Source organism: Pezoporus wallicus, unplaced genomic scaffold (assembly GCF_028554395.1).
Source record: "Pezoporus wallicus isolate ANWC-B61680 ecotype Strahan unplaced genomic scaffold, APGP_CSIRO_Pwel_v1 contig_47, whole genome shotgun sequence".
NCBI classification, from domain to species: domain Eukaryota; kingdom Metazoa; phylum Chordata; class Aves; order Psittaciformes; family Psittacidae; genus Pezoporus; species Pezoporus wallicus.
This window is the reverse complement of record NW_026640413.1, coordinates 57,388-71,361: the sequence shown is the minus strand read 5'-3', so window position 1 is coordinate 71,361 and position 13,974 is coordinate 57,388. Positions and strand designations below refer to the sequence as shown.

Sequence of the window (13,974 nt, the reverse complement as noted above, 5' to 3'; positions counted from 1 at the left end):
CTCTTATGTCCCATGTCCTGTTCTCTCCCCTTTGTGCCCTCCTGCTAACACCTCCTGAAGCAGAATCAGGCCTTTTTCTGTCTTCCTTAAGTAAGAAAACACCAATTTCATTAAAAAAGAAAAAAGATAAAAGTCACCTTGTCCAAAATCAGTTTAAGACATTCCAAAAGTTCAACTTCAGAATGCCTTGCACAGTTTGACTCAGTCCACACTCTACACAATTGAGCTGAATAGCCATACTTGCCCTGGGTAAAGAGCCCCTATGTGAAAGGTTAAAAATCCCACCTCCCCTCCCAGATGGGCAGAAAGAGATAAGGCAGCAGATAGCAGGGAACTGGGTGATATTTCCTACAGCCACCCTCTTGTCAGAGCTGGATTTGGCCTATTCAAGGCGCACTTAAAGAGCATGAGCATGATGTATTTCATTTCAGCCATACACAGGTCAACAGGGAGAGAGGTCACTTATGACTTATACATATCCAGCATTTAGTTTCAGATATATCACAGAATCACAAAATTGTTAGTGTAGGAAGGGACCTCCAGGGACAGCTGGAGGTCACAACTAATGAAAATAGCTAGAATATAAATACACATAACATAAAATTTATAGAACACTAAACCACTTTAAAATATATGGAAAAATATACATACATACACACATAGGTATAGGTACACACATAAGTGTATGTACACACACACGCATATATATAATGTAAGTATGTGTGTACACACGTAGTAGGTGCATGCATTTTCAGAGATGTTCTGTGCACCTGGAGCTGGCAGACTCGAAGGCTGCCGGCAGCTGGACCCGACCCCAGCCCCTGCCCGGTGGGGCCAGGTAAGCCGTTGCCAGCGGCAGGGATGGGAGATAGCCCGGTCCTCAATGAATTACGGTGCAGTAGCACGATGACTTCATGTAGTTTCACAATCGCCGCACTGTCCAAAGCAGTGTTTCGCCGCACACAGCCCCGTGTTCTCATGTCGGATTTTCCCTTGTCCATGAATAATCTCGAAGCCCCCTCAATAAATACACGTTCAAGGATGTCCGGAGCTCATTCAACCCGCCAGCTCCGCCGACGAGAAAGGGCCGGTGCCGGAGCCTAGGAGCCGCACCATGAGGTTTCCCCAGGGCTGTGCCTGTGACCATGATCGTAACCGCGCCGCCCGCCGCCGCCAGACCTTCCTCCGCGCCGTCCTGCAGCTGCTGCTGCTCCTATTGCTGCCGCGGGCAGCCGCCGCGCCGCTGCCTGCAGCCGACTCCTCGGGGGAGGCAGAGCTGGAGGAGGCGGCGGGGCGGCGGGCGGCGCTGCCCGACTGCGAGCGGCTGGCGCGGCTGCTGCACGCCCGGGCCGCACAGCTACAGGAGGAGGTGGGTTCGGGCGACATACACACCAGACCCGGAGGTTGCTGCCACTGGCCAAAGTGCAATGAAACCTCTCGATGTCTCTCCCTAGATGTGCGAGAAGTTTACCGTCTGCGAGAATAGCATGGAAATGCTCATCCAGAACAATCTCAACCTCCCCAAGGTGACAGAGGAGGACGGGTGTCTGCTCACCGGCTTCAATGAGGCAAGGAACCACTGCTCTCCTTTCTGGTCTAATCCTCTATACCTGGGGTAATTTTTGTCTGCTTCAAAAAACCTGTGGAAGTTGACCTAAAGATTTGTGCCGGCTCCAGCTGGCTTTGCCATGGCACAGACTTCCACTGTATCAGCACCATCCAGTTACCTGTGCTGCACACACAATGCCACTATCAAAGCGTTCCTGAGCTGTTAAGTGACCTTCTTACTTTTCTCTCACTTCAGGATAAATGCCTGAGGAAAATCTCCAGTGGGCTTTATACATTTCAGACATATCTTCAATTCATACAAGAAACTTTTACTAGTGAAAAGCAGAACATAGAATCACTGTGCTATGCTACAGAGCACCTGGCACATACCATAAAACAGATGGTGAGTTGGTTTTATATTCTCTCCAATAATTGTTATGGCTTGGCACTGATGTGTAGTCAGAGAATGAGGATGCTGTGTGAAGCTCAACATCTCCCACTTTCACTTCTCTCCCCAGATAGACATGATGGTTCCTTCTGCTCACTCACCCTTATGACTAACTTACCAGTTTCACAAGGTTTGGTTTCCTTTTCTTAAGGAAACAACTCTTCTTCCTACTTTTTATTGCTATTTCTAATTTCCAAACTAACAATTAAATGCATAGTTGTTTCAAGAATGAATACACTAACACCGCCTGGCTGACAGAAATGAGATTTCGCAAGGAGCTTGTTCCTAATTGTAACTGCAGTTCCAATTTTTCTAATGTTGCAACCCCCTGAGAAGTAGAAAAAAAAAAAAAAAAGCCTTTTTTTTTTTAAGAACCCACATAAATAGAAGCAAATACATCTTTGCAATATTATTTATCTTTAATATGCTCCAGACCAAACTTTTAAGCCAAGATACTGGTATCTCCATATACCATCTAGCTTACAAATGAAGGAAGACAGTTAAAGTCAGAATATTAGTGACTTGACTAAACAAAAGGTGCTGCCTATTGAAAAGCACACATTTTGATTGTAAACCTAGCACTAATAAAAATTCTCTTTCGATTCAGTAAACTAAATGCTATTCACCTCTGACAATCATTTTGGAGAGCTTGGAAAGTTCATGCTCCAAAAATTCACTTCATTCCTGCAGTTCTTACTCACATTAATAACCCTTAACATGAATACTTCCTTTTGTAATCAGGGAAACTATTTGCCTGAGTAAGAACCATTCAGGTGAGTAAGATCTGCAGAAATCTCAGGGCATGATTTCCTCCAAGGTGTTTTTCAGCACCTGAAAAGCCCTTTGTGTGTTTGCCATACCTTGCCTAACATTTACTTATGTCCATCATTCTTTAAGTGAAAGGGAGCTGAACTGCTTTTTTCCCACTGTGCTAGCTAAGAATAATAGTCCTGTCACAAAGACAGCAACTGACTGCTGGCTTCCAACTTGATGTAATAGTCTGCAGAAAGTTTGTTTCATAACTGGGGGAGAACAGCTTTCTGTGGAAAATTAGTAGGATTGAGGCAACTGTAACAGGCAGAATGATACACACTAACCAAAAGCAAAACTTCTGAGAAAGTAGGTTTTTGAGAAAGAGGTATCTTGATCTCCAGGTTTGAAATCCTTTCTTTACAAAAGCAGCCCATCTGCTGTTTAAGGCAAGGAGAGCAAGGACAGAATCTGTCATTTGTGCTCAGGTTGATCTATCTGCATGCTAGCTGAATGTATATCCAGATACAAAAAATTTTCAGAGCACGCTACAAGGAGTTGGATACACCACTTCCAAGTAATCTGGACAGAAAGCAATTAATATCTTACTGAATTTCACAAAGAAGATGTTCCAGAAGGAGGTGCACATGCTTTTGTCACTTGTTAATGGGTAGGAGAGATTCTAAAACCAGGATGAAGCTGATACTTTAGACTTCTAGACCATAAATCATCTAAACCAGTTCCATGATTTGGGTGAGTAACTCCCATTTTCAGAAGTCATCTACTCAGTTCATGGGACAAGTTCTTAAAAGACATCTGGGTACCAGGTGCCCAGTGCTGTCAGTCAGCATTAACTACATAACTTCTTTTACTCATCTTGCAGTCAGGATCCTACACAGGAGTGAAAGTTGGTGACATCAAGACACCCACGTGCCTAAATGCCTAGAAAGTAAAAATTAGGCAGCTAAACAAGTTTGACATCTTTGGAAACTGTTACTCTACTACAAAACAGGAGAGTACTCCAACGTCATCCAGTTAACTTATGACTTAGGATGGAGCAGCCAAAACAGTTTGGGACAAATCACAGTCCACATCTTCCCAACTCACCACATGGTTGGCAGATAGCAGGAAAAGCGTATGGATCTGTTCAGTGCAGCGTGTTGGACTGCAATGGCAGATGTCGCATTCAAACCAGGACAAACAGTATAGATCAGACAAGACACTCTTGATTGTTCCATAGTAACCATAGCAGGCATCAACATACCTCAAACCCCAAGACAGAAGTGGGGCTGTAGGGAAGCGTAGGTCCCAGAGAAGTCTGTTGTCCACAGTACAGAAAGGGGGGATTTGTAGCTGGTTGGGAACGTCACACACCTAAACTGCTGCTCCCCAACAAGTTCAATTACAATGATTTAACCAGAACACCCCAATATTGTCTTTTTCACAGGTGATGAATCCCGAAGAAATTATCATCCCGGACTCAGCTACCCAGGAATCCCTCCAGGCAAAGCTGAAGTCTGATAAGACCTGGATAGAGAAAATCACCACCCACCTCATCCTCCGAGACTTTACTTCATTTATGGAGAAAACAGTGAGGGCTGTTCGCTATTTGAAAAACACCAGGAGTTTCAGCGTCTGAATGTTTTAATTCAGGCACAATCCTTTGTTACAAATCTGTCATTTGGCAGATGACAGTGTTGTTCTGTTTTAGGAACTAGAAAGAGTAACAATAGTTTGCATTTAGATATGTTCTCATTTCCTTCTAGGAACCTATTTATTGTATTTAAAATATTTATTACTTTCTAACGTTTTCTATTTATATTTTCAATACTTAGTAATAATTTAAACAAAGGCTGTATTTTATTTCACTGCTAATGGTACTATTCAGAATATCAACTTATTTAATATGTATTCAACAAAATATATTTTCAGAAGCCAGAAAAATTGTTTTATAACACACTTTTTAAATATTTGAGAGATGGTATTTATGACTTATTTATATTTTTTAATAAAGAAAAAACAATTTGTAAAAACAAACCATATAATCTGTCTGAACTTTAAATAATACTAAGGAACTGTAACATACCCATTTTTTTATACCTGCAATTACCAAAATAACCACTTTCAAGAATTTTATCTATATAATTAGTTCAGTTATCTACATAGCACATACACAGATAGACAGCTTGATCAACATACAGTTCTTAAACTGGGATATAATGGAACCAGACACACTGAACATAGCACTTAAGAATGAACACAATAAAGCACCACTGCTCTCAAGAAACAAATGAACAATGAGTCCCCTATATTTAACAAGGAACACACCATAAAATAGTAACTGTAAGCATCTGCTTACATGTCAAGCAATCTCTTTTAAACAAATAAAATGGTAAGATACCAAACTAACAGCTTTGACACGAACGCTATGACCTGATTAGATTTATTGTTGTCATCCAAGGGAATTTTCCAAATTTGACTAAACATTTCTTTTCCCTCCCCAAAGAAGCAGAAAAACAAAAATCTTAGGTTCTTTCCTTAGGTGATATAACTCAATGTACTACTGCTAAGATGTCAATCACCATCAACAATCTAATGCATTTGTCTTTTGTCATTTATATTCCACTAGCACAGAAAGGCATACATGTAACATGTATGCATACTCTTCAATACTGTATAGGGAAAAAAAAAACAACAAACTAGGTCCTTTGCCTGAGTACCAAACTGCTGAAATGCTTCTTATGTGTATCATCTGCTTCACTGTGGCTATGCAGATACCTGTATACCCAAACTGAGGGGAATTCACAGCACTCACAAGGGATTCAAGCAGCAGGAACCCCTCCAGCTTTGTCCCTACAAGTGGCAGAACATTAATTATCCTCTTTCTTGCAGCACAGCAGTGCAGATGAGAAGATGAAAGGCAAGCACTGGAATGTGGATAAGGAAGTCAGTGAATTTTCCTCTTCCTCTGAGTGATTGTCCACACATGTATTCCACTGCTGGGGATGCCAAAACAGTGACCAGTCCACCCAGAGCCCACATCTCAGAGGCTCAAAACAAACCACAGCTTTGCCCAATATGGTAAAACCAATGCCTTCAGTTACGCAACATCTCAAGAAGGAATAAGGAGACCTCAAGTTGGTCACTTTGAGGATGTCCATGGTGAACAGTATTTTCTCACCACACAAGATCCTGCTTTAGCTGCCCTGGCATGTGCTCTAGAAGACACAGGAAAGCCTAGTTTGGCTTTTTCACAGCTTACTTTCACAGAGATTTTCTTAGTGATCATTAGGTTAGAGACCACTCTGGTCCTTACTGTATCTGTAATAGCTATGAGACCTGAATGTGGATCCCACATGTGGACCTTTGAAAGACTTTATTACTATGTAAGAAGAACATGGGGGAGGAAAAAAGATGGATCGACCAAAAGGAAAGGCATCTCCCGGCCTCACCTCTCCCAGTAGTAGGTGGCTGCCCGAGATCACCATTAGTCACTATGTACAGCTAAACAAACTTGCACTGATTTCCTCCTTGACTGCCAGCAAGTATCTAAGATACGGGGTACTGAAATCTTCTACAACTGATGGACAAGTGTCCACACATCCCACCAGCACCCTTCAGCTGGTGGCCACCCCAGGTTGTCCACAATTCTAGCAAAGACACAGAATCACAGAATCATAGAATAGTTAGGGTTGGAAGGACCTTAAGATCATCTAGTTCCAACCCCCCTCATATGGGCAGGGACACCACACACCAAACCATGTCACCCAAGACTCCATCCAACCTGGCCTTAAACACTGCCAGGGGTGAAGCATTCACAATGTACAAGATGAGTAAAAATGAACCACTTGCTGGGTGGGGATGTAAAATTCCAAGTCCTGCCTGGAGTGAAGGGTATTACTGATGCTGCTACTGAGCTGCCATACTTTACCTGTAGCTCCTCCACAGCCACCTGCAATTCTCAGGGTACTTCAATGCAGCAGCTGCCTGGCTGGCCATTATTTCACTGTGCCAACTGTAGGGGATGTCCCAAAGGGAAGCACCACTTGCTGAAATCTACACTCACTGGTGCTTGGGGCACATGACCCACATTGCAGTCAGAGGAGAACTACACACTGCTGAGGATGTTATGGCACTTCTCAAACTAACGAACTTACTGTCCTTTTTCCAGTTTGCTGTGTAGAAAGTATTTTACAACAATCAGTAAACACACATGGACATTTATTTTACTTGTCAGACCAGCGCAAACACAAAACACACCCAACAATAGTAAAAATGAGCATTCCTAACTCTTATAAATGAATCCTCAAAAACAACTGTAGTACTTTTGCAACAATGAAATATCTCATTGCATCTACTGAAGAGCAAGGAAAAAAAACCCACCACCACCAAAACCAAATCCAAAAAGCCCTGCTAACAATTGCCAAAAAATCCCTAGGAAACTACCCAGCAAAGCAGCATTTTGACTGCTGCTGTACACAACGAGCCTCTTCCCCTTTCCCTGCAGATCGCATCTAGCCCTTCCCCGCATTCCCATTGCATCCCTACTCATTAACTTCACAAAGAGGTTTTGGAATGCTCAACAGCTTACTAACTCCCTTCACCCTGAATTTGCTTTCCCAATGCAGGAAGAGGGTAAAGCTATGTTAAAAAGCATGCATACACTATACAGTATGCAAGAAAAAGCCCAGGGTGTTTAGAGACAGTGATAAAGATGAGAAACAAAAATTCTTCAGTACTGTGGGAAAGACACTAAAATGCTACATAAGGAAGACAATGCAACCTAATACTCATCTGTAATGCAAAATTACTTCTGTTTCACAATGACAGTGTCTGAAATATCATTTTCTGATTAACCATACTGTATTGATGTAGACACTAGTAAGTTCTGTCAGAAAGAACAACAGCTACTGAAAGAGACTGTCTGCATCTCTAGCACCTTCACAGATTTTATCAGCAGCTGATGGCAAGCGAGGTTAGCAAGTCAGAGATGATGCTACAGGAGTTGGAAGAGTTACACCACCAGTGAAGCAAGGGGAGCAGGATCACTTTTTCAGCGGTAATGAGCCATTAGGTTGGCTTAGGCGGAAGGTTCCCATTCAGCTAAGTCTGCCACTATTATTTGCGAGTAATACTTTTCTGTATTCAGTTTCAAAGATAAAATGGTGGAAAGGTACATATTCAGTACTGCACAACAAAGTCAGATCTTAATGGTCAAGAAGTGCTACCAGATCTATGCATATTACTACAAACCATGTGATACTGGGTAGAAAGCTTTCTGTAAATCCTTGCTTCTCTAGTCAAATGATTAGACAACAATTTCTGATCTCTCTCCGTGGATTTCTTTCTTCTTCTTGATAAGAGAAGAAACAAAACTCATTCCCTCACCTCCAGAAAATGCAACTTCTTTAGGCACCAACACTGAAATACCATTTCCTCCCTGAACTCTTACCAAAATCAACTGATTTCTGTCATCTAAACTTATTTAACCAAACAGTAGTATACTTTCAAGACTGATTTTGGCAGTCAAAAAAAAAATAAAAACCGCTACATAAATTTTGCAATCTGAATTTCTATTCAGTGCTCAGAATCTAAGATTAAATCTTTCATGAGAAAAATATATTTTTAAAGAAATTAAACATTAATCTTCAGATTAACGACAGAGATTTCATTTGCTCTGCCATACCTACTGCCACCAGACAGTGCTTATCTAACATTATTTTCAAGATTTTATTGCATTTCAACCATTCTGAGGGCAGAATTCTGACTGGTTTTGATAACACAAATGTATTTATGATTAGTTTCTTCTTTATCCCTTTGAACTTCAGTATTAATAGATACAGTACTACATTCTTTACTTTCTATACTATAAGAACAATATGATGTATAAGCAAATTATATTAACAGGTTTATTACCCAAGAGAATCACTTAGAGCTGCCACACACACAAAAGTAAAATCACCTATGGAAAGCTTGAAGTCACACCCTTAGCTCAAGAGAAAAATTAGCTGCTACACCATCACCACTGCACAGCAATAGTCCTCTTACATGTCTAACAATTTGGGAACATATACAAAGTTCCCATATATTGACTATGCCCATGGGTCCCACATTAGCATGCATTAACAAACAGAATCAATTTCAAAGATATCAAAGATATATCCCTCCTAAACTTAGCTCAGTGGCCTGGGACAGGACTATAAAAGCAAATGGAATTTGATAAAAGAGAGACCATCAGGGATGAAAGCAGATGTACAGCTAACCTTCCAGCCCGGCTGGAAAAGAACTGCTTTCAGGTTGCACTGAACAAACTGCACTGTTTGGGGGGATCTCTACAAGAATAAAGTGAACCTTGAGAAACAGAACTGGAACATAACTAGAAATCCGGGCTTTACTCACTTCCTGGGCTAATAACTACCCCCTGCTTTGCAGTTGCCCAAACTTCTTATTTTTGATAGAAATTTGGAATCGATTTCTTTACCAGAGGAAATAATCAAAGTGTATATACCTATTTCCACTCAGCAGATAAGCATCCCTCCGGTCTTACCCACCCCTTAATACTGAATTAACCTAAGCATAACCAAGAAACAATGTATGCAACCCACAAGTTTAACCAAGAAATAGCTAATGCATTGCACACGATCATGGAAAAGTATTTAGAAATTATTGCAATTAGATAGTCATTTGTAAAAATTAAATTAGTCATATGACATTTAACCAGGATGTGGTCTCTGACCTGTGGCGAGAACAGACGTAATGAGCTTTTATTTCCAAATATATCATCATAGCTTAAATTCCAAGTCTGTAACAAATATCCAGGGTATATAGCTCTTTTAAACATTTTTTTTTCCAGATAAAAACCAATGTGTTAGATCCATTTCACCTACAACACAATGCAATGAAAACACATTTTCAGAAGCACTTTGTTGTGACCAAGTTATGAACATTGCTTTAGTGTGCAGAGATCACATACCTGAAAGCTAAAGGTTTAAGTTCATGTTAGTTTTGCTGCTGAATTCAAGAAATAAAAGCACGTATCTTCTGTTTTATAACTGTGATGAGATGCAGTACAGTGTTTTTACACCAGCCATGTCTACACCAGGAATTTGTAGCAGAATTAAATACTTGCTCCAAATTTCTTATGAGCTTCATTTTTACCTCACAGCCAGGCCTTGAAAAGTTTTTGGAGCAAACAAGTAGGTTCCTTTGTAGATCCTCTTACAAAGTACAAATTTATACTGAAAGCCAGGTAACTTCTTTTTCCCCTCCCTTCTTTAACGCTGACACAAAATGGAGTAATTTTTCACCCCCTACTACCAGGAGATCCCCAGTCCTCATATCAAGACCAAGACAACCACCAAACTCCACCACCAAGACTCCCTCAGCATCACACACCAAATACCACAGGGTTCTGTGGCTTCTCTGATAAGCACACCTTTTTCTCACTTCTTACTTCATTTCACCTTTAAAAACCTCATCAGTTTATCCTACTCTTTATTCTTCTTCTGACCAACCTCCTTGTCTTTATTCTCTTTCCGGAACCCTAACTTTTCTCCCTACCTTCCTGCCTCTCTGTCTCTTAGCCCAACATCTTTGCCCACACCCTAGCGCATCTCCTCAGAGCCAAGCTTGCAAGAGGTGCTTTGCTAAAGGGGTTGTCACAACTGTGGGCTGAAGAGGTGCTGGCCACCATGTTGCCTTCCATTTCTCAATCAGAAATCCAGCTGAATATGATGATGGGAGAAGCATTCTTAAAAAACAAAAAAGAAATAATAGAATATATGGAAATTGCTCCTAAATGGTAAAACCACCATCAGCTGTTGTGATCAGTGTGCCAGTGAACAAGAGATGCAGAAGACAGTGTTGTGGTTTAGACCCTGCTGGTAACTCAGCACCACACAGCCATTTGCTCACTCCCCTTTTTTCCCCTCGCTCAGGGAAGGATGGGGAGGAGAACTAAAAGAATGTAAACCACACGGGTTTACATAAGAACAGTTTAATAACTGTTTTAATAAGAACTGTTTTAATCAGAACAGTGATAATAGAAAGAATACCAACAATAACGGGAAACAATGAGAAGAAATGAAAGCTCAGAAAACCTTAGGGATGCAAAATACAATTTCTCTTCACCCACCAACCCATACCTAGCCCGACAGAACATGGATTCAGCCTTCCGAGTGACTCCCTGCAGTTTATATACTGGGCATGAGGTGCCGTGGTATGGAATACTCCTTTGGCTAGTTTGGGTCAGGTGTCCTGCATCTGCATCCTTCCAGCTTCTTGTGCTCCCCCTCACTGGCAGAGCATGAGACTGAAAAATCCTTGATCAAGGTAAGTGCTACTTATCAACAACTAAAACATCAGTGTGTTACCAGCACTGTTCTCAGACTAAAGCCAAAACATAGCACTGCACCAGCTACTAGGAAGCAAAATAACTCTTACAGCTGAAACCAGGAAAGACAGGATACCATATTGTTCCTTGCCCATTATAACCTTCTGACACTTTGGCAGCATTCCACACACCGTCTGGCTAGAGGAGGAGAAACAGCCTGTTTATTCAGTCCTGGGTTAAGGACAATCTCTTGTTCACAGACACCCTCTTCAGAGGCCAAGCAACAATTACTGCTGCCATTGTCACTCTCACAGGAGGAGGTCAAAAGGCAGACCAGCACCTTCTGACAAGGAGGAATGCTGTCCTGATGTGAAAGCACCATGGGCATGGGATTGCAGGTCATTCAAGATGGAGAACAGGGCATTCCTCTTGCATTAAAATCCTCAAGATGCCTTAATTTAAGATGCCTTTATTTTTGACCTTCATTTAACCACTGCAACCCTTGATTTTCTTAAGACTGGTCCAGGTGGAAACATTCCTCTTGGCCCCTTGTGCAACTGTTTGTCACCAGGTACAACAGGCTCCAGCATAGCCTCTCACTGGTGTATTTCCCCAACACTAAGGCAACCACAAGGACACTCCACCTCCACTTTGAGGCACAAAGAATTCATATCTCCATGTAAAATCAGCTGGATACCTCAAAGCTCGTACTATCTTCACAGCACACAGGAAGGCATCAGTGACTATTTCACACAGCTCAGACTGTAGACTTGAGCTCATTTGTGGAAGTCACAGCTCAATTTTCAGCAAACTACACTCATCGACTTTATTCCAACACTGAGTTCATACCTGTTCTTGTAGAACTGCATCACAAACTCCACTACAGGGAAGCATCCACACTTGGCTGCAGAAGCCAACAATTCACTTGACAGAGATCAATACAGTCAAGTACAGGAGCCCAAGTCCCTAGCTCACAGCTTGACGAATGCCGCTCCACTTTACTCCGCAGACCTGTCCTCTTCTCCCCAGCACCACCACCAAAACAAAGACTTGATAAAACTAGCATATTTGCTGAAGTTATTTTAAGGAACTAAGGTTCTTCACAGGAAACTAACATACAACTTCACAAAAGTTCACTCTTAATATGCACATCTAAATTTTGTGCAAAAGAATTAACTGCAAAGTAATTTCAAGGTATTGCTACTAAAGATGCTTTCATTTTTAAACTTGAAAAAAAAATAATTATTTCTCCCATTCTGGTTTTTTGCTACCTTCCAATTAATTACAAAGACCTATAAATAATGCTTATTCTGTTGGGGTTTCTTTCAGGAGGAAGAAAAAAAAGTGCTTATTTAAGGAATTTCACTCACCTTTTAGTTACAGAGAGCACACTATACTGAATCAAAGTGTCTGGTGGTGTTATACTACATAGGGGCATTCCATTTAACTTAAATGTACCATGAAAGACTTTTTCCCTCAATTTGAAACCCCAAAGTCCTATGCCAACATCTTTCCTGAACTATACTTGATCTTTTTTTAAGAGTACAAGAATTTCCCATATTTCCACAACAACAGTGAATTATCAAAAATTTGCTATCCAACGCGTCTAAAGTGAAATTCTAGAAGAATTATATAAGCAACATTTATCCAATAATTCCAAGCCTCAAAAAAACCTGAATTACTCCTACTTTTAAGGGACATTTTCAGCATGCTGAAGTCAAAGAATCCGGCCTGTCCCTGGTCTATCCATGCTTATGTAAAACTTCACAATAGAGATAAAAACGTTTCCCTGTTTCTCTGCATCCTGGCAAATACTATTATTCCTGGAGAGTAGCCAGAGCACCCATGTGGCGGTTAAGACACACAAACCATATCCTCAAATATCTGAGCACATGAAATACCCTCCTGCAGGTGTGTGTGTCCATCCACCCACAGCTGCACTTTGGATATTGTAAACTCTGTGAAACACAAAATCAGATTTTGAGAAACCCAAGTTACTTTACACTGAATACCCTATCTCTTAATATTGGTATCTCAGGTTATTCCTCTAGATTCAAGAGAAGGAAAATATTTCTGATCACCATTAAAGCCACTATCAAGTACCAACGAATTATTTCATTACTATTGTAATTAGAATCAGTCAAGCAGAAGGATCAAAATTTGAACTTCTTTCATGATTTAAGACATATGAGCAGTTACATTAATCTCAAGTCACCATTAGAACAAAGGCACTAGAAAAGCAGCACTAGCAACAGGATACAGAGTAACATGAAAAATGTTTTGTGTTCAGTCCTTGCTCTGTTCCCCGTCAGCGATCTATTAACTATTCCACTGTGTCATGACATTTGATTTAATTACTGTGATTAATGGAATTTTAATTTAATGGTTTGCATTAACTCTCCTTAATGTTTCCCACCTTTTTTTGAAATATAAAAGGGGGAAAACCAACTGAAGCCAAACCAATAATATTCCAAAGAGCAAGACTTTGGAGTAAAACTAAAGCAGATACCTTGTTTTCTTCCTTCCATTATACATTAATAATGTCCTCTTACAACAAAAGCACTATATACATAAACACACTGTCGTGGTTTAAACCCACTCAGGTAATTCGTTCGCTCACTTCCCCCCCCTTTCTTGCCCTCCCCCTGCTCTCGGAGGAACGGAGAGGAGAATCAAAAAGAATGCAACTCCCACCAGTTGAGATAAGAGCAGTTTAGTAACTAAGGTATAACACAAATCACTACTGCTACCACCAGTGATAATAATGATAAAGGAAATAACAAGGGAAGAGAATACAACACCTCAGCACCAGCCGACCGATAACTCGCCCCCCAAGCCCAACCAAGCTCCGACCTATACCTCCTCCAACCCTGCAGTTTCCCAGCCCTTCCGGCTA

The 13,974-nt window shown here is 41.0% G+C and overlaps 1 protein-coding gene across 1 annotated transcript; it reads left to right on the top strand.

Moving 5' to 3' along the window:
• The first annotated feature begins 1,025 nt into the window (after positions 1–1,025).
• On the top strand, positions 1,026–4,822 carry IL6 (interleukin 6). Its single transcript, XM_057418907.1, has 4 exons — positions 1,026–1,369; positions 1,455–1,568; positions 1,805–1,951; positions 4,194–4,822. Exons 1-4 carry the CDS (start codon positions 1,115–1,117, stop codon positions 4,383–4,385), a joined length of 708 nt encoding a protein of 235 aa, XP_057274890.1. The 5' UTR covers positions 1,026–1,114; the 3' UTR covers positions 4,386–4,822.
• The last annotated feature ends 9,152 nt before the right edge of the window (positions 4,823–13,974 follow it).